Source organism: Spermophilus citellus, assembly GCF_964194105.1.
Source record: "Spermophilus citellus genome assembly, chromosome: 5".
NCBI lineage: Eukaryota > Metazoa > Chordata > Mammalia > Rodentia > Sciuridae > Spermophilus > Spermophilus citellus.
Window position 1 is genome coordinate 134,728,888 of NC_138186.1, and position 27,772 is coordinate 134,756,659.

General features: G+C 39.9%; 2 protein-coding genes across 2 annotated transcripts in view; one reads left to right on the top strand and one right to left on the bottom strand.

The window, feature by feature from the left end:
- LOC308649233 (heat shock factor protein 2-like) overlaps positions 1-4,471 on the top strand; it is a 57,983-nt gene extending 53,512 nt beyond the window's left edge. Inside the window, exon 8 of the mRNA XM_081294769.1 lies at positions 4,385-4,471. The gene's annotated coding sequence lies outside the window, so the exon portion shown is untranslated. The remainder of the gene's footprint in view (positions 1-4,384) is intronic.
- LOC308649486 (thyroid receptor-interacting protein 11-like) lies at positions 43-22,141 on the bottom strand (the record flags this gene model as incomplete). The annotated part of the gene is made up of 4 exons (XM_081295019.1): positions 21,514-22,141; positions 18,960-19,065; positions 181-1,657; positions 43-97 (listed from the first exon to the last, which is right to left on the bottom strand). The coding sequence occupies exons 1-4, from the start codon at positions 22,102-22,104 to the stop codon at positions 43-45; spliced, it is 2,229 nt and encodes a 742-aa protein (XP_081151145.1). The 5' UTR covers positions 22,105-22,141.
- Between the last annotated feature and the right edge of the window lie 5,631 nt (positions 22,142-27,772).

The following is a 27,772-nucleotide window of genomic DNA, read 5'->3' on the forward strand; positions in this document are numbered from 1 at the left end:
CGCTGGTTTTGGTTTTCAATGATATTCAGGTGGTCTTGAATTTCATCTTCCAGATGATTTTTGACTATATTCAGTTGAGATACCTCCAATTCTAGTTCTGTGACAGCATCAAGAGCTGTAGGCTCAGCCACTGGTACAGCTTGATTGTGCTGTTCCCTAAGTATTTCCAATTCTACTCGCAGATAGTTGTTTTCTGCTCTCATGTAGGTAAGACTTTTGTCCTTTCTTTCGATGGATTGCCTTAAAGTTTCATTTTCTCCTAAGGCCTGAGAACACTTATCTAAATCCTTTTGTAGTTGTGAACTTTTTTCTTCGAGTTTTTCAATAAAAACTTCTTTCTCATTTATGACTTGTATCAATCGCTCCTCTTCTTCTACATAAGATGCCAAAATTTCATCAGTTTCTTTTTCATCAGCAGTCATTTGCTCAATATTCTTTTTGAGTCCTGCTATTTCAAAGTCCTTCTCTTGGATGAGTCGAACTGCACATTCGTGTTTCAGCTTTAAGGCAGAGGTATTCAAATTATGTGCATTGGAGAGTTCCTGAATAGTCTGCCTGTGATTATTTGCTTCTTCCAACAGTCTTTTTTCTGCCTGGTGCAGTTTGGCTTCAATCTCTTCTTTGTCTCTTTTGAGAGTCTCCGTGATAGTGTCTTTTTCTTGAGAGATTTGATTGTAAGCAGCAATAGATTCTTCCAACTTACGCCTTACATCGTCACGTGCTAAAATCAACATTTCATTTTCCGTTTTGAGTTCAACAGCAACTTTCTTTAAATTTTCATTGCGCTGTTCCTCTTCAGAAAGATTTTGCCTTAAGTTGCTAACTTCAGCTTCTCGTTCTTTAAGCATGTCATCCTTACAATGACTGTTAGAGTCTTCATTCAGAGAAGTTCGATACTTGCTCTTAAATCCAGACAGCTCATCTTCAAGTTGTCTAATGTGATCCTTAAGCCCAAGGTTTTCCTGCTGGATGTTTAAACTATTTTTTTGTGACTGATTTAGCTGATCTACTAAATCTTCTACTTTACCTTCAAGCTTCTGCTTAGTTAAATGCAAATCACTGAGGCTCTGTGCGTTCTCAGTTAACTTCTCCTTCTGCACATGCAACTCTTGGGATATGTTCATTTGATCATCCTCAAGTTGATGGACTCTCTTTTTTTCATCATCTAGACCTTGTTCCAACAACTTGATGACAAGGTCTCCTTCATTTCGTTGTTTGGATAGCTCCTCTTGTATCAAAATCATGTGCTTTGTAGCTTCCTGATTCTGATGATCCAGTTCTTCTAACTCGGCTATCAGCATTTTCTTTTCATTGATAGTCTGATTCAGTTCTTCCTCCTTTGCCTTCAAGTGAAGTTTTAAGTCTAGTAATTGTACATTCAAATTCATGTCTGTTGAAGCTCTGTTTTTCATGACTTGGTAGTCACAGCTCCATTTTGACAGTGACATCTGAAGTTCCTCTTTTTCTTGACTCAATGATGCCTTCTCTTTTTCTAAAGCTTCAACATGCATTTTAAGTTTCAGATGGTCTTCAGCAAGACGGTTATCCTGGTTTAAACCATTTAGTCTCACGATTTCCTTCTCCGCATCAGCCAGGGCTTGTTGAAGCCTGAACACTTCTTCCACTGCTGAGCTCTGAGGAAGGATTTTTCCCTTTTCTGCCACAGTAGAACTCTGCTCCCAAACCGAAATTTCATGCTGATGATCATATATGTCTGGACTTTGGTTTGGTTGAAGAGTCTTGACAGTATTTTGTACTTTGCAGATTTCACTTGAGTCAGAATGGTGTGTTCCCTGAGCCTCAGCAATCTGCCTCGAGTGGCCAGCTTCAGATTCATGTTTTGCAGCTTCAGTTGATAATCTGTTTGTTTCTTGTTGTGATAAGATTATGTCACTAGAGTCCATGTCGTCATCACGAAAGGCTGAAAAATGACTACTGATCAGGGAACCGAACGGAGCCGGTGCAGTTGTTGTTGGCACACCACAAGCTCCCGAGTGTACTGATTGAGCGGCTGCCTGTAGTTGGAACATTTGATCTTGCAGTACAATCTGTCCTGCTTTAAGATGGCTGATCTCTACCTCTTTCTGTTGCAGTTGGTTTTGGTAACTTACAGACTGATGGTTTATTTGTAGCTCTGATGCTTCATGCTTTTCTTCCAGGTCAGTACAATACTCTTTCAGTCTTTCATTCTCACATCTTAGTGTGGAATCAGTAGTTTCCATTTCCTTTCTCCAAGAATGATGTAAAGCTGCTTCTGGGTCTCCTAAGTCATCCAGAAGCATTTCCCCGGCGAAGCTGGAGCTATGGCCGGTGAGGAAAGCCAAGCTGCTCCCCACCTGACCCAAGAAGTGGCCCAAGCCTGAGCCCAGGCCTCCAAACCAGGACCACATCGTGGCCACTTCAGTGATCCATCGGACCAGCTCTGAAAAGCGCGTCCATCACCATATCCACTTCTCTGCCCCGAACGTCCTCTGGCGTTGCCGGGGTCAATTATGACCCAAGCGCTCAGAATTCCTCAGAGCGCAGGGTTCCTGGGGCTCCACCAACACTAATCATCCCTTCCTGCCTGTAAACTCAGAAGCCTGTCCTGCGCTTTGACCAGGGACTGGCATCCAGTAGCACACACTCACCCCCTGCAGGGCCTCTGCTTCTTCCCTGCACTTGCCTGTCAGCTATTGGCTCACAGGATTGGGCAGGGTTGGCTGGGAGGAGCTAGAGATCCAGGAAAGTGTTCTAGTTTGAGTCCCAAGGCAGTGTGCTGTGGAGCCAGGAAGAATCAATGTTGTAGATGAAATCCAAAGGTAGTTCACTGGACAGTTCCCTCTTGTCTGGGAGAGGTGGGCTTTTTGTCCCATTCAGTTGCACTCGGTTGACGAGGTGAGGTCTCTCTCCATTACAGAATGGAATCGATTTAACTAAAAGTCCCCGATTCAAAAGTAAATCTCGCCCCATAACACCAGCACAGACACACCCAGAATAAAAGTTGGCCAAGTGTCTGGGCATCGTAGCCCAGACGAGTTAACATGTAAAATTAACCATCACAAAGTCTTAATCATTCTCAGAATTCAAATTATAATATGGATTAAATGTCACTAAAGAACCATCTTTACCCTTTCCAAAAATAAATTTTTGCTGTTAATCTATAAATTTTCGAGTTCACTTTAATATTATTTGGTCCTTGTTAATTGTGATTGAGTTTATTTAAGTGCTCAAAAATTCCACTTAAATTTCACTTAAGAAAATTTCTTTTAGAGCCGATAGGTTGATGTTCACTTAACCGATTGTTGTTTATCAATGCCAAATATAATCCAGGTTTAAACAGTACAGAGTGAAATAAAAAGTTGAGAAATTTTCTACGATGGAGTAACAATCCTAAATTTAATTCCCATACCTCTAAGGATCAGAAGGAGTTAAGATAAGGCCCTGGTTTCCAAGGTGTTTAAATTCCAACAAGTTAATGAGGAGGCAGTTTTGTAGAGTTGGGGACAAAGCAAAGAGATGAAGCACGTGGGCTGTAACAGACATACCAGTTGGGACCAAAGCAATTTTGGAGCTAAACTGACAGAATGCATTTAGAAAACCTCTCTCCCAAGCATGAGTTGAACAGTAAATGAGAACATAGTGTGTAGTTCTCACCTGATGGCTGGTGCAGAGAAAGTGGCCAACAAATAGAGCCTGCTGCCACTTTGTTCATATTTGCTTTTTGTTTTGTTTAGGATCGTTTTCCTCATTACCCTTTAGAAGGGGTTTGGGTTTGCTCCCATTACTCTCTTCCCAGAGCCCATATTCAGGAGACTCTTTTCCTTGAGCTGTTCTTTCTATATGTCTGTTCAGGGAACAAAACCTCAAGGTGGCAGAAATAAAATTTAAAAAAAGGCAGAATTTTTGGAAAATTAATGGTTAAATAGATTCTAAGGATCATATTAATCACCTCATAGTGTCTCTTGCCTTCAAGATAGAGCAAGTAGACATAATTACTCAGATTGGTATCAGAAACTAGTGACTGCATTTGTGTCCTGTGCTAGAAAAGGAAATCTTCTTGGTCCTTCTTATTCATCTCCAAATCTGAGAGAGAAATCAGGCCTGTGTTAGTCAATCTCTCCTCATAAAAGACTAATATAAAAATTGAAGCCCCTTTTAGCATCTGCTGAAGTGCGAATCCACGCTGTACCCCAGCTGTGTCTACTGTTGAAGAAGGCATCAACAATACCAAGTGTCCTTTTCTCCCTTTAGACCATTCCTCCTGTGTGTGTGTGTGTGTGTGTTTGTGTGTGTGTGTGTGTGTGTGTGTGTGTGTGTGTGTGTGTTAGAAGACTTTTTCATCACTTTGACAACATACCTGAGAAAATTAAATGAGTAAATATTTATTTTGGTTCAATTTCAGGCTCCATTGCTGTGGCCTGAAGTGAGGCAGATTACCATGGCAGAGAGCCTGGCTTCAAAACAGAGCTGCTCAACTCATGGAGATCAGGGGATCAACTCATGGAGATCATGGAGATCAGGTGAGGGGAAGAAAGGACTGAGGAATATGATGTACCCTTCCAGGGAATCAACTCCAATGACCTACCCTCCAACTAGGCCCTACCGCCCACAGTTTTTACCAACTCCCAATAGTCCTGTCCAATCGTGAACCCATCAGTGGATTGATCCACAGATGAGGTTAGAGCCCAGGATTCAATTCACCTTTCTGTAGAGTCCGTTCTGAATGCTGTTACATTGGGGTCCAAGCTTTCAACACATGACCTTTGGGCAACATTCCAGATCCAAATTATAGCAGGGTGCCTCCTTCTCTTTAGGTGTTCTGTGTTTGTTTATTGTTTTAAATCACAAATAATGATCCTTTTTCAGTGTAAGACCTATCACATTTGGCTTGAATCTGGTTCCAGTGGTTGTTGCTCCTACTGCTGAAAGGCATTTCTGATCACTCAGATTCAGTCTTCTAGCATGGTTCACTCTGACCACAGCTGTTTGTCATTTTATATTTCAATCTGAGAGAGATACCTACCTACTGTATTCAAAACTGACCATCCAAATAAAAGCATTTCTCTTCTTGTAAATATGTTTGGAATATTCCTGGAAACTATGGGGGATATGGAGGGAAAACCCTGGCTCATTCGCGAACACATGTGACAAAAAGCATCCAATAATCATAAGTATATCCTTATACATGTATTCAGTGCCCCCAAAGTACAAGGTATTGTGGTAGATATTGTGAACAACATAAAGCTGTGTTATATACATTTCCTGCTATGAAGTGCAATTGAATACAGTCAATCAATGGGGAAGATGTTACATAGAGTGATCCTTGAATTATAATGCAAGGTCAGCCATTGATGACTGCGGTGGTGAGGATCTCATATGGGGGAAAAGACTAAGTAAGAAAGAATAAGCCAGAAGTAGAGAGCCCTTAATAATGTGGCTTTGTTAAAACACAGTTGAAGGTTAAAATAATGAAAGCTTTTTGAGTCTATAAACATAGGGTGATAAATTCTATGCAGGATATTAAGTTTGTACTTTTTTTTTTTAATACCTCATAATTCATTCAAACATTTTCTTATAGATTTCAGTAGGATTTTTAAATCTCTTTAATATGGGCCTTGTCTCTTCTTGTTTCTTTTTTTAAATTTTTATTGGTTGCTCAAAACATTACAATGATCTTGACATATCATATTTCATACATTTGATTCAAGTGGGGTATGAATTCTTATTTTGACCACGTGTACAGTTTGCAGGATCACATTGGTTATACATCCGAGTTTATACATACTGCCATAGTAGTGTCTGTTATATTCTGCTGCCTTTCCTACTCCCTCCCTTTCTCCCCTTCTGTCCCCTCCCCTCCCCTCCCATAATCTCTCTCTACCCCATCTACTGTAATTCATTTCTCTCCTTTTTCCCCCTTTCCCCTCACATCCTCTTATATGTAATTTTGTATAACAATGAGGGTATCCTTCCATTTCCATGAAATTCCCCTTCTCTCTCCCATTCCCTCCCACCTCTTGTCCCTTCTAAATGGTAATCTTCTTTTCACGCTCTTCCAGCCTGCTCTGTTTTGAGTCCCCCCTCCTTATATGAAAGAAGACATTCAGCATTTCTTTTCTAGGGATTGGCTAACTTCACTTAGCATAATCTGCTCTCATGCCATCCATTTCCCTGCAAATGCCATGATTTTGTTATTTTTTAGTGCTGAGTAATATTCCATTGGGTACAAATGCCACATTTTTTTATCCATTCATCTATTGACTGGCATCTAGGTTGGTTCCACGTTCTAGCTATTGTGAATTGTGCTGCTATGAACATTGATGTAGCCTTATCCCTATAGTGTGCTCTTTTTAGGTCTCTGGGAATAGTCCGAGAAGGGGAATAGCTGGGTCGGATGGTGGTTCCATTCCCAGCTTTCCAAGGAATCTCCATAATGCTTTCCAAATTGGCTGCACCAATTTGCAGTCCCACCGGCAATGTACAAGTGTACCTTTTCCCCCACATCCTTGCCAGCACTTGTTGTTGTTTGACTTCCTGATGGCTGCCATTCTTACTGGACTGATATGGTATCTTAGAGTGGTTTTAATTTGCATTTCTCTGATTGCTAGAGATGGTGAGCATTTTTTCCGTGTATTTTTTGATTAATTATATATCCTTCTCTGAGAAGTGTCTGTTCAGGTCCTTGGCCCATTTGTTGATTGGGTTATTTGTTTTCTTAATGTTTAATTTTTGAGTTCTTTGCATACTCTGGATATTAGGGCTGGGCACATTTGTATTTTTAAGAATTGGCATAATCAATGAAATGTCCCGCACACATTTGTAGGAAGATTAACATAACACTCCAGTGACAATACAATAGTAGAAGGATTGATTTGGACTGAGAAGTTGTTCAGTGAATGATATATTACCCATAAATTTGAATTCTCATTATCATAAAGAAGCAAGGTGAAAATAAGAATTTAAGAGAGTGTTGGGGATATGGCTCAAGTAGCAGCTCGTTCACCTAGCATGCGTGAGGCATGGGGTTTGATCCTCAGCACTACATAAAAAAATAAATAAAATAAAGATGTTGTGTCCACTAAAGGCTAAATAATAAATATTTTTTAAAACGAATTTAAGATAGTCCATAAATGTTATATACAAACTGTGAAAGTAGATGCTTTCGCATCTAGTGACTTTTATAAGTAGGACAAAGAATTAAATGTAGTTCTGCTGTGTATAAAATGATCACAATAAATCACCAATGTCATTTTTTTGAAATGGGAAGATGTTTTTTTATTGGTTATTCAAAACATTACAAAGCTCTTGACATATCATCTTTCATACATTTGATTCAAGTGGGTTATAAACTCCCATTTTTACCCCAAATACAGATTGCAGAATCACATCGGTTACACATCCACGTTTCTACATAATGCCATATTAGTGACTGTTGTATTCTGGTACCTTTCCTATCGCCTACTATCTCCTCTCCCTCCCCTCCCATCTTCTCTCTCTACCCCATCTGCTGTAATTCAATTCTCTCCCTTGTTTTTTTTCCCCCCTTTTCCCTCACATCCTCTTATATTTAATTTTGTGTAACAATGAGGGTCTCCTTCCATTTCCATGCGATTTCCCTTCTCTCTCCCTTTCCCTCCCACCACTTGTCTCTGTTTAATGTTAATCTTTTCCTCATGCTCTTCCTCCCTGCTCTGTTCTTAGTTGCTCTCCTTATATCAAAGAAGACATTTAGCATTTGTTTTTTAGGGATTGGCTAGATTCACTTAGCATAATCTGCTCTAATGCCATCCATTTCCCTGCAAATTCCATGATTTTGTCATTTCTTGGTGCTGCCTAATACTCCATTGTGTGTAAATGCCACATTTTTTTTTTTTTTTATCCATTCGTCTACTGAAGGGCATCTAGGTGGGTTCCACAGTCTAGCTATTGTGAATTGTGCTGCTGTGCACGCTGATGTGGCAGTATCCCTATAGTATGCTCTTTTAGGGTCTTCAGGGAATATTCCGAGAAGGGCTATAGCTGGGTCAAATGGTGGTTCCATTCCCAGCTTTCCCAGGAATCTCCATATTGCTTTCCAAATTGACCGCACCAATTTGCAGTCCCACCAGCAATGTACAAGTGTACCCTTTTCCCCACATCCTCGCCAGTTCTTATTGTTTTTTGACTTCATAATGGATGCCAATCTTACTGGAGTGAGGTGATATCTTAGGGTGGTTTTGATTTGCATTTCTCTGACTGCTAGAGATGGTGAGCATTTATTCATGTACTTGTTGATTGATTGTATGTCCTCCTCTGAGAAGTGTCTGTTCAGGTCCTTGGCCCATTTGTTGATTGGGTTATTTGTTATCTTATGGTTTAATTTTTTGAGTTCTTTGTATACTCTGGATATTAGGGCTCTATCTGAAGTGTGAGGAGTAAAAATTTGTTCCCAGGATGTAGGCTCCCTATTTACCTCTCTTATTGTTTCTCTTGCTGAGAAGAAAAAAAAAAGAAAAAAAAACCTTTTTAGTTTAAGTCAGTCCCATTTGTTGATTCTTGTTATTAACTCTTGTGCTATGGATGTCCTATTAAGGAATTTGGAGCCCGGCACCACAATATGTGGATCGGAGCCAACTTTTTCTTCTATGAGATGCAGAGTCTCTGATTTGATATCAAGCTCTTTGATCCATTTTGTGTTAACTTTTGTGCATGGCGAGAGAAAGGGATTCAGTTTCATTTTGTTGTATATGGATTTCCCGTTTTCCCAGCACCATTTGTTGAAGACGCTATCCTTCCTCCATTGCATGCTTTTAGCCCCTTTATCAAATATAAGAAAGTTGTAATTTTGTGGATTGGTCTCTGTGTCCTCTATTCTGTACCATTGGTTCACCCGCCTGTTTTGGTACCAGTACCATGCTGTTTTGGTTACTCTTGCTCTGTAGTACAGTTTGAAATCTGGTATCGCTATACCGCCAGATTCACACTTCCTGCTTAGAATTGCTTTTGCTAATATTTCTCAGACACCTGTAGTTTCTAAAACCACTAAGAGGATTCTTATTAAAATTAATTTTATTAATTTTTTTATTATATTATATAGTTAATATTAAATGATTTAATCTATATTGAATGTTATTTAAATTGACTTTGTTAAATTGTATTAATTTAAATGAAATTTAATGAGCTTTTAAATATAAATCAATCTAAAATTTAGTCAAAATTAATTTAAAAAATCAATTAAGAAAATAAATGTAAATCAAACAATAGTATTAATAAAATAAATTTAAACAATATTAATTAATAAAATAAATTTAAATTAGATCAATTTATATTAAATGATAATATAATTTATATTTAAAAATTTATTAAATTTTATTTGAATTAATTTTAATAAAAATATTCTGAATGGTTTTAGAAACTACAGGTGTTAGAGAAGTATGTGCTATGCAATCTGCTTTTTCTCTTCTCTGATTTCACCTACTTAAGCTAGAAACTTTTGATTATCTTTTACCTTAATTTACGAAAAGGTTGAAACTACTCCTTTTTTAAAGCCTTTCCTCTTTCAAAAACCGATGTTAGCTTCTTTCTCTCCCCCAATTTTTTTGATCAAATGTTTTAAAAAATGTGTTGATAGCCATTATTGTAGAGCCCCCAAAGTATGTAGATAAACAGCCCAGATATTTAATGAAATATTCTTACTAAGTAACTTTTCCATTGGCAGTGGATCATGTGATTCCACTTTGGGGTTGACTCATAAAAATACTCTTACTTCTGGACATATTTAACATCTGGAAAACTGAATTAATGTGAGGTGACTTTTCTATAGAAATGGAAATAAGTAAAATGGATAGGTGTCGCGACCCCCTTGCCCGCAAGGAAGACGCAACACCGGGAATCTTCTTCCAGTCGTTTATTCAGGTTCTCGAGATCTCTTCCACTCTACTCTCTTCTTCATCTTCCTCCTCTCTTCATCTTCTTCCCCGAATGCTCCTACCAGCCTTAATAAAGCATCTCAAGCCCCAATGCGAAGCTGCCACGTGGAGCTTTCTCATAGGGTGTTAGAAAACCACGCACCAACTCTCCCAATTAAGGAGTTGTTTGTCACAAACCACAGTCGAGCCAGCGCCATCTTGTAATGGCGACCGCAGTCCGCAGAAACGGCTCACTACAGTTCCCCCTTTTGTTTTCTAAAAACAATACAGGCGAGAGTAGAGGTCCTATCCCACTGTGCAGAAGTGGCTGCATAGTATGGCTCAGCCCCAAGGAGGGCCCTTCCCCAGATCTGAGACCATATCAGCCGACGCTTTTCTCGTGGGACGGGGCGTGGACGCGTCTAACCCGCATGCAATAGGACATGCTCTCCTTGAGGTCCACTTCAAGGATCACTCAAGTGCAGTGCCTTGCCTCGCATCCTGTATCGTGACGATGGTGGACGAAGGGGGATAGCTGAGGCTGAACTGTGGCTGTATAGAAATATAACGACAAACAAGTTGGTAACACCCTAAAAGAAAGGCACGGGTAATCTGTGCAAGCCAGACTTGAGGTGAAATGCCATTACTCATACTAAGCCTTCAACCAGGAACCTTATCAGACCCAAGCAGGTCAGGACGTTCCCACATGACCGTTATTGGCTGAATATGAAAACAGACACCACAAATCTTTCAAGGCCTTGTGAGCTCCTTCAAGGTCTTGTGAGCTGGCCTCTTTGACATGCACAAAAATCAGGGCTGGATCCAAGCCCTGGGGGCCGGGGGGAATCCGTGCCAGCAGTTCCCCCCCTTTTGTTTGTTGCACGTCAAAGGGAATCAAGTAGCCCCTGTCTTAGGTCGTTCACTGCCCCTACACTGCTTACCCGTCTTTGGGGAGGCCCCATTCCCCTGTCTTAGGTTGCAGTGCAAGCGTGAAAGTTGCCCGTCTCTGGGTACTACAAGATCAGCTTGTTGTTGCCAAGGCGTTCAGTGGTATCTATTCAGCCAGTCATTATTGGGTCTTTAATTGGTTCCGGTTCAACAAGGCATAGAGTAAAAATAAAGAAGAAAAAGGGGGCAAAAGGAGGAAGGCATGAAGCAGGGATCATTGTAGAAAAATCATCTTCGAATTGGTCGGAGACAAACTTCAGCAAGATCATCCTTGGTCTGCAGGCGTTGATAATGGATCTGTATTGGCTTAGAAGTCAGAATGTTAATTTGGTCTTTAATAAATTGTGTCATTCTCTTACCTAGGCAGGGGCCTACAGCAGCTATAAGGAGGAGACCGAAAAGCGGTCCCATTACAGTGGATATCAAAGGAGTTAACCATGGGGTATTTTTAAACCACTGTTCAAACCATCCTTGTTGTGCTTCAAACTCCTTTTGTCTTTTAGCCAATCTTTCCGTGACCTTTTCCATAGTTTCACGGATTACCCCAGTATGATCTACATAAAAACAACACTGTTCCTTTAAGGCTACACATAGTCCTCCTTCCCTTAGGAATAATAAATCTAGTCCCCTCCTATTTTGTAACACAACTTCTGAGAGGGAGGTGAGGGACTTTTCCAAAGCAGTAATTGACTTGGCCATGGCTGTTAAATCTTATAGCTGGGTAGAGAATAACATTTAGGATCTGCAGTGGTATTAGAGGATAATTTAGACAGTATTACTACCCCTTCATAATAGGGCGGCCTGGAGGTCAAGCATAGCCAGCAATCTTGGGTCCTGTTAGGACTAGTGGCATTGAGAGCAAAAAAGGCTCCTTGGATCAAATCAAAAAGACGATCTCCAGTTCCAGGGTGTATGGGCCCAGGGGCACAATCAAAGGTTTGATAGCCCACAGTTATTGTTTGACCGCTGGGGGAAGATATTACTGCTGGGGCTATAGGCTGTTTGGGTCCAGATGGGGCCTTTTGATCTCCGAGCACCTGATTGGGTCCTATTAAACTTCCAGTAGGCTGTTCTGTGGTCAATTTAAGCCGAAAAAGCAGGCCAGGATTGTACTGTCCGGGGGTGCAAACACCCAGCCCCCAGAGATATCCTTAAGTCCAATCTGGCTGCTGTTTTCCATTGGAAGTAAACTGAATAGTAATATCTGATTCTCCCTCTATTGTTTACCAGAAATGGGTAACATCATTTTGCCAGACATCATTGGTGTGTAAGCCTCTAGGATTAACACTTAGACTAGGGGAATGAATGAATGGAGCACACACTGGGCATAAGAAAACAATTTGTAGAGTCTGATCACGTGAGCACCCCGCACAGAAGCGTAAGGATTGTGCATTTAGATGGAATTTAGCATGGAGCTAAGGAGTTGATCCGTTTGTAATTGTTCCATGATAGTAAATTGTCTGCCAATATAAGGGGTTGCTTCAATAACTGAGGCTAAATTAGCAACATAGAGACTATCAGTATACACATCAAGTGGGATGGAATTGTATAGTTTAAGGGCCATAATTAGAGCCTCAACTTCTGATATTTGGGCAGACAGTCTAGGAACAGGGTGTCGAATTACTTGAGATCCATCAAAAACAACAGCAAACCCCCCTCTTGCTCCGTCTGTATAAACAGTCTGAGCTCCCGGGATAGATTCCCCTTTAATAATTTTAGGAGAAATAATAGGACATTTTTTGAGGTCTTCTAGAAGTTTATGTCGGGGAAAGTGATTATTAATTTGACCTTTGAAATTACAAGGGAAGAGACACCAAAGATCATGTTCTTGTTGGAAATTTAAAATCATATCCTGGGTATAAGGTTGAATGAGAATGTCAAAAGTCTTTCCAAACAGTGCATCACCCAAATATTTGGCTTTCCAGATCAAATTTGTCACTAGTTCATAAAAGGGAGTTATTACCCGAGAGTTAGAAGCAGGTAAATGGACCCAATAGATGGGACCTATTTGTCAAAACACTGTAGTAGGAGTTAATTTTGATGGCAGGATTATAAATGATAGGGGTATAGAATAGTTTATCTGGGTAACCTGCATATCTTGTAGGGCCTTCTCTATCAGTCTTAATGATTGTAGAGCCTCAGGTGTGGGATTCTCTTGTAGGGCCTTCTCTATCAGTCTTAATGATTGTAGAGCCTCAGGTGTGGGATTCTCTTGTAGGGCCTTCTCTATCAGTCTTAATGATTGTAGAGCCTCAGGTGTGGGATTCCTGACTGAGCTGGGGGAAGGGTCTCCTTGGAGGAGATCATACAGAGGCTTAAATTCCTGGAAAGAGAGGAGTTGGCACTGTTGTCAAAGTTATAAACATACCTCTTAAGAGAGGGGGAAAAGGAGAAACCTTTAGCAACTTGACGTTTCTCCCAAGAATGATCCTGACAAGGCGTAAATGTTGGGGGGAAACCAAGATTAGGGGTACAGTAAGGAGAGGCCTTAAAATGAGTGGCATTATAAAGACTATTAGAAGAAGGAGGCACTGGGATTAGTACCTCGGAGATAATAGCCAAGGTAGTTATGTTTAAAGCAGAGCTATTTACGGGGGTTCCTGAGCCTGATTGTTCCCCTGAGGCTACTTAGCTCAATACAGCACTGAGAATGCTCCCTGAGACCTGACTGGACCGCAATGGGTCCTTCCAGTTAGTCAAATTCTTGGTCTTAAGGCTAATACAATGAGCGTTCCTGAAGCCAAAACAAGAAACTCCTGTGAGATTAACTTGAGATTGATTAAAAATGCTTTCCACCTGAGTTAGTGTGAAGGCGGCATCCACTCCATAAGTGCGCACAGACTCCGCCAGGGTCTTCAATTTATCATCTTATGAGTTTAACATAGAAACCTGTGGAATCAAATTTTGTCTGAAAAAGATATCTTCCGTTAGCATTTACAGGTAGGCATTTTTTAAAAATACAGTTTCTGAGTAGCTCCGGTAGAAATCTGAAACGCAACAGTACAGGTTAGTGGCTGGAAGGCGGGACTAGAAGTCCTGTCTGAGTGACTGTGGAAGAACCAATCGGTAGCCCCCAAGAGTGTGGGAGGTGGGACCAGGAAGCCGCTCTTCCGCCAGGCAGCCCATGGTTACCATGGTGATGCAAGCAACACGGAGTCCGTCGCTCACCCTCAGGGCAAAAGTTCCCCAAGATTTCCTAGCCGACCGCACCTTGCCTGATTTTGTTTGCATTTTTCCCCGCCTGGCCAAGCTCTTACTGCGGCAGCAGCCTGCTCTGTTTCTGGACCATCCCCGCACACTCCGGCTTCCGGGCCGGGGCGGGCTCCTGTTCCCTTTTCCCGGCTGCAGTGGGCGTCCCTGGGCATAGATCCCAGGGTCATAATTAATCTGCTGCTGCGGCACCCATGGCACAGCAACAGAAGGAACACAGAAAACGAAAGACACAGACGACAAAAAAAGAACACAGAAAACAAAAGTGAAAGTACACATAGCAGCTGCAATAAAATATGAGGCCTACGGGGTCCCGCTCTCGGGGACGAGGGGTCCACTCAGGGACGAGGGGTCCACTCACGGGACGAGGGGTCCACTCACGGGACGAGGGGTCCACTCACGGGACGAGGGGTCCACTCACGGGACGAGGGGTCCACTCACGGGACGAGGGGTCCACTCAGGGACGAGGGGTCCACTCACGGACGATTGGTGCACCACTCCTGACGACTGAAAGTTCTGATTTTCCCGGGTCTCGGCACCATTTGTCGCGACCCCCTTGCCCGCAAGGAAGACGCAACACCGGGAATCTTCTTCCAGTCGTTTATTCAGGTTCTCGAGATCTCTTCCACTCTACTCTCTTCTTCATCTTCCTCCTCTCTTCATCTTCTTCCCCGAATGCTCCTACCAGCCTTAATAAAGCATCTCAAGCCCCAATGCGAAGCTGCCACGTGGAGCTTTCTCATAGGGTGTTAGAAAACCACGCACCAACTCTCCCAATTAAGGAGTTGTTTGTCACAAACCACAGTCGAGCCAGCGCCATCTTGTAATGGCGACCGCAGTCCGCAGAAACGGCTCACTACAGATAGGGGTCATAGTATTTGGATTAAAAGTATCTTAGAATTTATCCACTAAGCTTCATGATAAGGCCCTCTGCGCTGGAATTTTCTTTCAGTACTTGTACCAGGTTATTTGGGATAAACTAAATATTCTCAACATTTTGCAACATCATATTTGGTTTTCTTCTTCTCTAAATCTGAGATCTCCCTCAGGTGGTTTGGATTTTTCATCTTTCCTGTTATTTAAATGTATCATTTTTATCTTAATGCCATTAAATTTAACAAATATAATCATTTTAAAAAAAAAAGAGTTTGGAGCTAATGGTTCACTAATGCTGCTCTGTACAGTTGCTTACAAAAGTACATCAGAATTGAAGACTGGTGATGATTACCTGCTACACTGGAGCAAAATTTTATAAACAAAAAGTGCTACAGCAAACAAAACAAAATTTTTAAAAAGAGCTATAGCAAAAAAAAAAAAAACTACAACAAGATGCAAAAAAAAAAAAAAAAACCTAGTATCTATATACATATATATATCAGCCTTTTTTCTTTCTCTTTTTGTCTACAAATACAGAGTTCTTTTGCAAAAGGCCATGCTGTAAAACATCAAAAAGGGTTATGGCTTCTTTAAAGTGCTAAATATTTAGAAGATCCTAGAGTACAAGTCTGGCACTGTTGTCCGGGGACACTGGCAGTGGTGTGAAGGTGGGCATGAAATCTGCGATGGGTTTAAAAAGAGGATGCCCAAGTTATTTTATTTTATTTATTTATTTATTTGTTTGTGTGTGTGTGTGTGTGTGTGTGTGTGTGTGTGTGTGTTATTCAGATTTGTGAGTTCTTTCTATGCCCTAGAGATTAGTGCTCTATCTGATGTGTGATGGGGCAAAAATTTTCTCCCAAGATGTAGGATCTCTATTCACCTCCCAGATTGTTTGTTTTGTGGAGAAGAAACTTTTTTAGTTTGAATCTATCTCATTTATTGATACTTGATTTTAATTCTTGTGCTATAGGAGTCTTATTAAGGAATTTTGGGACTAATCCCATATGATTGGAATTAGGGCCTACTTTTTCTTCTGTTACATGAAGCTCTCTGGTTTTATTCCTAGGTCCTTGATTCATTTGAGTGGAGTTTTGTGCATGGTGAGAGAGAGGGGTTTAATTGCACCTCACTCCAGTTAGAATGTCAGCGATTGTTGAAAATGGCAGCTATGATGAAGACAACAACGATAAGTGTTGGTGAGGATTTCAGGAAAAATGTACACTCCTACACTGTCGGTGGGACTGTAGATTGGTGGAGCCAATATGGAGAGCAGTTTGGAGATTCCTTGGAAATTTGGGAATAGAACCACCATTTGACCTAGCTATCCCTCTTTTTGGTCTATACCCAAAGGACTTAAAAACTGCATAGTACAGGGACACAGCCACGTCAATGTTTATAGCAGCAAAATTCACATTAGCTAAATTGTGGAAACAACTTAGTAGATGAATGCATAAAAAATGTGGCATTTATACACAATTAATATTACTCAGATACTTACCCTCTCGCTCAGTCCAGGAGACAGACGCTAGTGCCCTTCACTACCTCTGTCAGAGCCTGGTTCCGACAGCTGGTGCCTCGGAGAGGACAGGCTGATCCTGCCTGCCTCCCATGTACCCTTTGTCACAGGGGGCGACATTAATGTGAGACCAAATAAAATCCAGTCATAGACATTAATAGAATATCTCAAAAAAGTATTCAATAAAAAGGCTAGCAAATACAGGGTCTTTAATGAAACTTTAATAAAATTTATGAGACAAGGAAACTGAAAGCACAATATTTTCTTGGGAACTTTTCTGTTTGGTGTTATTCTTTACAATATAGAAGCTTTTCCTAAGAATGCAGGGAGTATGAAATTTCTAAGGCTATCTTGCTGTTTTCTCCATTAAACCCCTTGTCTTAAAAAAAATCTTGAATCTATATTAATCTTTGTCATTTTCTGAGTACCCGTATAACATATTTTTCTCAAGAATGCAGTGAGGTTGCTGTTTCCAAGAGCTCTTCAATTCTGAAATATAAGAAGTGTGTTTCCAGGCATTGAAACCCAAAGGCTCACCTAGACACAATGGAGTGAGCCGGATATATAAAAATCTCTCATGACAAATCTGAACTCTGCTTTTCCCAACCATGTGAAGTCTACTGGAATAAGATTCCAAGTAATTTGGCAGGTCGAAGCAAAATATATACTTTGATATTCTTCTCAGGAGTAACAACCGATGGCATCTTAATTTTGGTAAAATAATGTAAATGTTAAGGTGAAATTTAGAAATAAGAAAGGAAAAGCTGATATGTGTGTAGCTACTAGGTGTTTTTCTTCCTTTTTTTAATTTTTGTAAAGTAAAACAAAAGATGAACCAAAAGGTTCTAGCTTAAGTTAGGTACAATCAAAGAGGAGGAAAAAGAAGATAATATAGCTAATACTTCACTGCCACCTGTAATTTCCAAAACAACTAAGAGCATTTTTATTAAAATTAACTTTATTGACATTTATATTAAATTATATAGTCAATATTAAATAATTCAATCTATATTATGTTAAATTTACTTTGTTAAATTGTATTAATTTAAATAAAATTTAATGAGTTTTTAAATATAAATCATACTATAATTTAATATAAGTTAATAAACAATATCAATTAATAAAATAAATTTAAATCAAACCATAGTATTAATAAAAGAAGTTTAAATAATACTACTAGTAAAATTAATTTAAATTAGGTTAATTTATATTAAATGATGATATAATTTATATTTAAAAATATATTAAATTTTGTTTAAATTAATTTTAACAAAAATGTTCTGAATGGTTTTAGAAACTACAGGTGTCAGAGAAGTATGTGCTATGCAATCTGCTTTTTCTCTTCTCTGATTTCACCTACTTAAGCTGGAAACTTTTGATTCATCTTTTACCTTAATTTATCAAAAGGTTATAACTACTCCTATTTTAAAGCTTTTCATCTTTCAAAAACTGTTGTTAGCTTATTTCTCTCCCCAACTTGTTTTGATCAAATGTTTTATAAAATGTGTTTATAAGAATTATTGTAGGGCCCCCAATAGTATGTAGATAAGCAGTCCAGATATTTAATGATACATTCTTACTAATTAACTTTTCCATTGGCAATGGATCCTGTGATCCCACTTCGGGGTTGACTCATAAAAATACTCTTCCTTCTGGACATATTTATCATCTGGAAAACTGAATTAATGTGAAGTGACTTTCGTATAGAAATGGAAATAAGCAAAATGGATAGGGGTCATAGAATTTGGATTCAAAGCATCTTAGAATTTATCCACTAAGCTTCATGTTTAGGTCCTCCCCATTGGAATTTTCGCGTGGTCGTTGTACAATGTTATCTTGGATAAACTAAATATTCTCAACTTTTTGCAACATTATGTTTGGTTTTCATGTACTCTAAATCTGAGACATCCTTCTTATGGGTTGGATTTTTCTTGTTTCCTGTAATTACATGTATCGTTTTTATCTTAATGCCATTAAATTTAAGAAATATTATTATTGTTTTAAAAAAAAGAGGTTGGAACTAGTGGTTCAAGAAGGCTGCTCTGTACAGTTGCTCACAAAAGTACATCAGAATTGATAACGGGTGATGATTATCTGCTACATTGGAACAAAATTCTAGAAACAAAAAGTGCTACAAAAAACAAAACAAATTTTTTAAAAAGTACTATAGCAAAAAATCACAACAACAACAACAACAACTAAAAAAAATAAAATAAAATACCTAGTAGCTATACACTTACATATACCAGCTTTTTTGCTTTCTCTTTTTGTCTACAAACACATGAGTACTTTTTCAAAAGGCCATGCTGTAAAACGTAAAAAAGGGTTATGGCTTCTTTCAAATGCTAAATATTTAGAAGATCCTGGAGTACAACTCTGGCACTATTGTCCGGGGACACTGGCAGTGGTGTAAAGGTGGGCATGAAATCTGCAATGGGTTTAACAAGAGGATGCCCAGGTCCACCAAGTCCAACTCCAGCTAGGTTACCAAGAGGCACAGCTGCAGAACGTGGAACCAAAACAACTCATCCACTTACTGACACCACCATGATCGTTATTCAGCAACTGCTCCATTTCGTCCTTCGGAATGTCCAGGATGCTCCCCATCACCTGCAATACTTCAGGACGTTTGTCCTTTGGTGTCTGGAAATGACCGATAAAAAGGTTTCGCATGAGGACTTTGTCCACTTTTCCTTCTGCGCTGTTGACCAAAGTCGACAATTTCTGTTGTGCATGGTCCAACATTTCTTTTCGGAGCTCGTTTTGTTTTTTCAGTTCTTCCATCTGTTCTTCCTTGAGATCTAAGTCTTCTCTCAGTCTGGAAGCAGAATCCAACAGAGCATTTGCTTCATCCAAACGTTCCTGCAATGATGATACTTCTCCTTCTAGCTTTTCGGCCTTGTTCTTCCATTCAGCTATTGACTGTTTTTCTTTGTCTTCTGCAGCCAAAATTTCCTGGGTGTAAGACTCTTCTGATTCCAAGAGATGGCTGCGTAGCCTTTCTAGCTCCCGGTTTAGGCGTAATTCTTGGTCCCGTAAGTGTTGAACCTCTTTTTCTCTTAGGATTTTTACTTTGGTCTCTTGAAAAATATCAGAATTCAATGTTTGAGCATCTCCTTTCTCTCCAGGCAACTGGGCTTTTAGTTCTTCAATAGTTTTCTGCAAGTTCTTAATTTCCTCCTCTTTTTCTAAAATTAACTGGCTATGCGCAGCATTCATCTGCTCATATTTGTACTTAAATTCATCCATTTCCTCCTTCTGCTCCTGTAAAGACTGAAGTAGTTGCATTTTACGCTGGTTTTGGTTTTCAATGATATTCAGGTGGTCTTGAATTTCATCTTCCAGATGATTTTTGACTATATTCAGTTGAGATACCTCCAATTCTAGTTCTGTGACAGCATCAAGAGCTGTAGGCTCAGCCACTGGTACAGCTTGATTGTGCTGTTCCCTAAGTATTTCCAATTCTACTCGCAGATAGTTGTTTTCTGCTCTCATGTAGGTAAGACTTTTGTCCTTTCTTTCGATGGATTGCCTTAAAGTTTCATTTTCTCCTAAGGCCTGAGAACACTTATCTAAATCCTTTTGTAGTTGTGAACTTTTTTCTTCGAGTTTTTCAATAAAAACTTCTTTCTCATTTATGACTTGTATCAATCGCTCCTCTTCTTCTACATAAGATGCCAAAATTTCATCAGTTTCTTTTTCATCAGCAGTCATTTGCTCAATATTCTTTTTGAGTCCTGCTATTTCAAAGTCCTTCTCTTGGATGAGTCGAACTGCACATTCGTGTTTCAGCTTTAAGGCAGAGGTATTCAAATTATGTGCATTGGAGAGTTCCTGAATAGTCTGCCTGTGATTATTTGCTTCTTCCAACAGTCTTTTTTCTGCCTGGTGCAGTTTGGCTTCAATCTCTTCTTTGTCTCTTTTGAGAGTCTCCGTGATAGTGTCTTTTTCTTGAGAGATTTGATTGTAAGCAGCAATAGATTCTTCCAACTTACGCCTTACATCGTCACGTGCTAAAATCAACATTTCATTTTCCGTTTTGAGTTCAACAGCAACTTTCTTTAAATTTTCATTGCGCTGTTCCTCTTCAGAAAGATTTTGCCTTAAGTTGCTAACTTCAGCTTCTCGTTCTTTAAGCATGTCATCCTTACAATGACTGTTAGAGTCTTCATTCAGAGAAGTTCGATACTTGCTCTTAAATCCAGACAGCTCATCTTCAAGTTGTCTAATGTGATCCTTAAGCCCAAGGTTTTCCTGCTGGATGTTTAAACTATTTTTTTGTGACTGATTTAGCTGATCTACTAAATCTTCTACTTTACCTTCAAGCTTCTGCTTAGTTAAATGCAAATCACTGAGGCTCTGTGCGTTCTCAGTTAACTTCTCCTTCTGCACATGCAACTCTTGGGATATGTTCATTTGATCATCCTCAAGTTGATGGACTCTCTTTTTTTCATCATCTAGACCTTGTTCCAACAACTTGATGACAAGGTCTCCTTCATTTCGTTGTTTGGATAGCTCCTCTTGTATCAAAATCATGTGCTTTGTAGCTTCCTGATTCTGATGATCCAGTTCTTCTAACTCGGCTATCAGCATTTTCTTTTCATTGATAGTCTGATTCAGTTCTTCCTCCTTTGCCTTCAAGTGAAGTTTTAAGTCTAGTAATTGTACATTCAAATTCATGTCTGTTGAAGCTCTGTTTTTCATGACTTGGTAGTCACAGCTCCATTTTGACAGTGACATCTGAAGTTCCTCTTTTTCTTGACTCAATGATGCCTTCTCTTTTTCTAAAGCTTCAACATGCATTTTAAGTTTCAGATGGTCTTCAGCAAGACGGTTATCCTGGTTTAAACCATTTAGTCTCACGATTTCCTTCTCCGCATCAGCCAGGGCTTGTTGAAGCCTGAACACTTCTTCCACTGCTGAGCTCTGAGGAAGGATTTTTCCCTTTTCTGCCACAGTAGAACTCTGCTCCCAAACCGAAATTTCATGCTGATGATCATATATGTCTGGACTTTGGTTTGGTTGAAGAGTCTTGACAGTATTTTGTACTTTGCAGATTTCACTTGAGTCAGAATGGTGTGTTCCCTGAGCCTCAGCAATCTGCCTCGAGTGGCCAGCTTCAGATTCATGTTTTGCAGCTTCAGTTGATAATCTGTTTGTTTCTTGTTGTGATAAGATTATGTCACTAGAGTCCATGTCGTCATCACGAAAGGCTGAAAAATGACTACTGATCAGGGAACCGAACGGAGCCGGTGCAGTTGTTGTTGGCACACCACAAGCTCCCGAGTGTACTGATTGAGCGGCTGCCTGTAGTTGGAACATTTGATCTTGCAGTACAATCTGTCCTGCTTTAAGATGGCTGATCTCTACCTCTTTCTGTTGCAGTTGGTTTTGGTAACTTACAGACTGATGGTTTATTTGTAGCTCTGATGCTTCATGCTTTTCTTCCAGGTCAGTACAATACTCTTTCAGTCTTTCATTCTCACATCTTAGTGTGGAATCAGTAGTTTCCATTTCCTTTCTCCAAGAATGATGTAAAGCTGCTTCTGGGTCTCCTAAGTCATCCAGAAGCATTTCCCCGGCGAAGCTGGAGCTATGGCCGGTGAGGAAAGCCAAGCTGCTCCCCACCTGACCCAAGAAGTGGCCCAAGCCTGAGCCCAGGCCTCCAAACCAGGACCACATCGTGGCCACTTCAGTGATCCATCGGACCAGCTCTGAAAAGCGCGTCCATCACCATATCCACTTCTCTGCCCCGAACGTCCTCTGGCGTTGCCGGGGTCAATTATGACCCAAGCGCTCAGAATTCCTCAGAGCGCGGGGTTCCTGGGGCTCCACCAACACTAATCATCCCTTCCTGCCTGTAAACTCAGAAGCCTGTCCTGCGCTTTGACCAGGGACTGGCATCCAGTAGCACACACTCACCCCCTGCAGGGCCTCTGCTTCTTCCCTGCACTTGCCTGTCAGCTATTGGCTCACAGGATTGGGCAGGGTTGGCTGGGAGGAGCTAGAGATCCAGGAAAGTGTTCTAGTTTGAGTCCCAAGGCAGTGTGCTGTGGAGCCAGGAAGAATCAATGTTGTAGATGAAATCCAAAGGTAGTTCACTGGACAGTTCCCTCTTGTCTGGGAGAGGTGGGCTTTTTGTCCCATTCAGTTGCACTCGGTTGACGAGGTGAGGTCTCTCTCCATTACAGAATGGAATCGATTTAACTAAAAGTCCCCGATTCAAAAGTAAATCTCGCCCCATAACACCAGCACAGACACACCCAGAATAAAAGTTGGCCAAGTGTCTGGGCATCGTAGCCCAGACGAGTTAACATGTAAAATTAACCATCACAAAGTCTTAATCATTCTCAGAATTCAAATTATAATATGGATTAAATGTCACTAAAGAACCATCTTTACCCTTTCCAAAAATAAATTTTTGCTGTTAATCTATAAATTTTCGAGTTCACTTTAATATTATTTGGTCCTTGTTAATTGTGATTGAGTTTATTTAAGTGCTCAAAAATTCCACTTAAATTTCACTTAAGAAAATTTCTTTTAGAGCCGATAGGTTGATGTTCACTTAACCGATTGTTGTTTATCAATGCCAAATATAATCCAGGTTTAAACAGTACAGAGTGAAATAAAAAGTTGAGAAATTTTCTACGATGGAGTAACAATCCTAAATTTAATTCCCATACCTCTAAGGATCAGAAGGAGTTAAGATAAGGCCCTGGTTTCCAAGGTGTTTAAATTCCAACAAGTTAATGAGGAGGCAGTTTTGTAGAGTTGGGGACAAAGCAAAGAGATGAAGCACGTGGGCTGTAACAGACATACCAGTTGGGACCAAAGCAATTTTGGAGCTAAACTGACAGAATGCATTTAGAAAACCTCTCTCCCAAGCATGAGTTGAACAGTAAATGAGAACATAGTGTGTAGTTCTCACCTGATGGCTGGTGCAGAGAAAGTGGCCAACAAATAGAGCCTGCTGCCACTTTGTTCATATTTGCTTTTTGTTTTGTTTAGGATCGTTTTCCTCATTACCCTTTAGAAGGGGTTTGGGTTTGCTCCCATTACTCTCTTCCCAGAGCCCATATTCAGGAGACTCTTTTCCTTGAGCTGTTCTTTCTATATGTCTGTTCAGGGAACAAAACCTCAAGGTGGCAGAAATAAAATTTAAAAAAAGGCAGAATTTTTGGAAAATTAATGGTTAAATAGATTCTAAGGATCATATTAATCACCTCATAGTGTCTCTTGCCTTCAAGATAGAGCAAGTAGACATAATTACTCAGATTGGTATCAGAAACTAGTGACTGCATTTGTGTCCTGTGCTAGAAAAGGAAATCTTCTTGGTCCTTCTTATTCATCTCCAAATCTGAGAGAGAAATCAGGCCTGTGTTAGTCAATCTCTCCTCATAAAAGACTAATATAAAAATTGAAGCCCCTTTTAGCATCTGCTGAAGTGCGAATCCACGCTGTACCCCAGCTGTGTCTACTGTTGAAGAAGGCATCAACAATACCAAGTGTCCTTTTCTCCCTTTAGACCATTCCTCCTGTGTGTGTGTGTGTGTGTGTTTGTGTGTGTGTGTGTGTGTGTGTGTGTGTGTGTGTGTTAGAAGACTTTTTCATCACTTTGACAACATACCTGAGAAAATTAAATGAGTAAATATTTATTTTGGTTCAATTTCAGGCTCCATTGCTGTGGCCTGAAGTGAGGCAGATTACCATGGCAGAGAGCCTGGCTTCAAAACAGAGCTGCTCAACTCATGGAGATCAGGGGATCAACTCATGGAGATCATGGAGATCAGGTGAGGGGAAGAAAGGACTGAGGAATATGATGTACCCTTCCAGGGAATCAACTCCAATGACCTACCCTCCAACTAGGCCCTACCGCCCACAGTTTTTACCAACTCCCAATAGTCCTGTCCAATCGTGAACCCATCAGTGGATTGATCCACAGATGAGGTTAGAGCCCAGGATTCAATTCACCTTTCTGTAGAGTCCGTTCTGAATGCTGTTACATTGGGGTCCAAGCTTTCAACACATGACCTTTGGGCAACATTCCAGATCCAAATTATAGCAGGGTGCCTCCTTCTCTTTAGGTGTTCTGTGTTTGTTTATTGTTTTAAATCACAAATAATGATCCTTTTTCAGTGTAAGACCTATCACATTTGGCTTGAATCTGGTTCCAGTGGTTGTTGCTCCTACTGCTGAAAGGCATTTCTGATCACTCAGATTCAGTCTTCTAGCATGGTTCACTCTGACCACAGCTGTTTGTCATTTTATATTTCAATCTGAGAGAGATACCTACCTACTGTATTCAAAACTGACCATCCAAATAAAAGCATTTCTCTTCTTGTAAATATGTTTGGAATATTCCTGGAAACTATGGGGGATATGGAGGGAAAACCCTGGCTCATTCGCGAACACATGTGACAAAAAGCATCCAATAATCATAAGTATATCCTTATACATGTATTCAGTGCCCCCAAAGTACAAGGTATTGTGGTAGATATTGTGAACAACATAAAGCTGTGTTATATACATTTCCTGCTATGAAGTGCAATTGAATACAGTCAATCAATGGGGAAGATGTTACATAGAGTGATCCTTGAATTATAATGCAAGGTCAGCCATTGATGACTGCGGTGGTGAGGATCTCATATGGGGGAAAAGACTAAGTAAGAAAGAATAAGCCAGAAGTAGAGAGCCCTTAATAATGTGGCTTTGTTAAAACACAGTTGAAGGTTAAAATAATGAAAGCTTTTTGAGTCTATAAACATAGGGTGATAAATTCTATGCAGGATATTAAGTTTGTACTTTTTTTTTTTAATACCTCATAATTCATTCAAACATTTTCTTATAGATTTCAGTAGGATTTTTAAATCTCTTTAATATGGGCCTTGTCTCTTCTTGTTTCTTTTTTTAAATTTTTATTGGTTGCTCAAAACATTACAATGATCTTGACATATCATATTTCATACATTTGATTCAAGTGGGGTATGAATTCTTATTTTGACCACGTGTACAGTTTGCAGGATCACATTGGTTATACATCCGAGTTTATACATACTGCCATACTAGTGTCTGTTATATTCTGCTGCCTTTCCTACTCCCTCCCTTTCTCCCCTTCTGTCCCCTCCCCTCCCCTCCCATAATCTCTCTCTACCCCATCTACTGTAATTCATTTCTCTCCTTTTTCCCCCTTTCCCCTCACATCCTCTTATATGTAATTTTGTATAACAATGAGGGTATCCTTCCATTTCCATGAAATTCCCCTTCTCTCTCCCATTCCCTCCCACCTCTTGTCCCTTCTAAATGGTAATCTTCTTTTCACGCTCTTCCAGCCTGCTCTGTTTTGAGTCCCCCCTCCTTATATGAAAGAAGACATTCAGCATTTCTTTTCTAGGGATTGGCTAACTTCACTTAGCATAATCTGCTCTCATGCCATCCATTTCCCTGCAAATGCCATGATTTTGTTATTTTTTAGTGCTGAGTAATATTCCATTGGGTACAAATGCCACATTTTTTTATCCATTCATCTATTGACTGGCATCTAGGTTGGTTCCACGTTCTAGCTATTGTGAATTGTGCTGCTATGAACATTGATGTAGCCTTATCCCTATAGTGTGCTCTTTTTAGGTCTCTGGGAATAGTCCGAGAAGGGGAATAGCTGGGTCGGATGGTGGTTCCATTCCCAGCTTTCCAAGGAATCTCCATAATGCTTTCCAAATTGGCTGCACCAATTTGCAGTCCCACCGGCAATGTACAAGTGTACCTTTTCCCCCACATCCTTGCCAGCACTTGTTGTTGTTTGACTTCCTGATGGCTGCCATTCTTACTGGACTGATATGGTATCTTAGAGTGGTTTTAATTTGCATTTCTCTGATTGCTAGAGATGGTGAGCATTTTTTCCGTGTATTTTTTGATTAATTATATATCCTTCTCTGAGAAGTGTCTGTTCAGGTCCTTGGCCCATTTGTTGATTGGGTTATTTGTTTTCTTAATGTTTAATTTTTGAGTTCTTTGCATACTCTGGATATTAGGGCTGGGCACATTTGTATTTTTAAGAATTGGCATAATCAATGAAATGTCCCGCACACATTTGTAGGAAGATTAACATAACACTCCAGTGACAATACAATAGTAGAAGGATTGATTTGGACTGAGAAGTTGTTCAGTGAATGATATATTACCCATAAATTTGAATTCTCATTATCATAAAGAAGCAAGGTGAAAATAAGAATTTAAGAGAGTGTTGGGGATATGGCTCAAGTAGCAGCTCGTTCACCTAGCATGCGTGAGGCATGGGGTTTGATCCTCAGCACTACATAAAAAAAATAAATAAAATAAAGATGTTGTGTCCACTAAAGGCTAAATAATAAATATTTTTTAAAACGAATTTAAGATAGTCCATAAATGTTATATACAAACTGTGAAAGTAGATGCTTTCGCATCTAGTGACTTTTATAAGTAGGACAAAGAATTAAATGTAGTTCTGCTGTGTATAAAATGATCACAATAAATCACCAATGTCATTTTTTTGAAATGGGAAGATGTTTTTTTATTGGTTATTCAAAACATTACAAAGCTCTTGACATATCATCTTTCATACATTTGATTCAAGTGGGTTATAAACTCCCATTTTTACCCCAAATACAGATTGCAGAATCACATCGGTTACACATCCACGTTTCTACATAATGCCATATTAGTGACTGTTGTATTCTGGTACCTTTCCTATCGCCTACTATCTCCTCTCCCTCCCCTCCCATCTTCTCTCTCTACCCCATCTGCTGTAATTCAATTCTCTCCCTTGTTTTTTTTCCCCCCTTTTCCCTCACATCCTCTTATATTTAATTTTGTGTAACAATGAGGGTCTCCTTCCATTTCCATGCGATTTCCCTTCTCTCTCCCTTTCCCTCCCACCACTTGTCTCTGTTTAATGTTAATCTTTTCCTCATGCTCTTCCTCCCTGCTCTGTTCTTAGTTGCTCTCCTTATATCAAAGAAGACATTTAGCATTTGTTTTTTAGGGATTGGCTAGATTCACTTAGCATAATCTGCTCTAATGCCATCCATTTCCCTGCAAATTCCATGATTTTGTCATTTCTTGGTGCTGCCTAATACTCCATTGTGTGTAAATGCCACATTTTTTTTTTTTTTATCCATTCGTCTACTGAAGGGCATCTAGGTGGGTTCCACAGTCTAGCTATTGTGAATTGTGCTGCTGTGCACGCTGATGTGGCAGTATCCCTATAGTATGCTCTTTTAGGGTCTTCAGGGAATATTCCGAGAAGGGCTATAGCTGGGTCAAATGGTGGTTCCATTCCCAGCTTTCCCAGGAATCTCCATATTGCTTTCCAAAT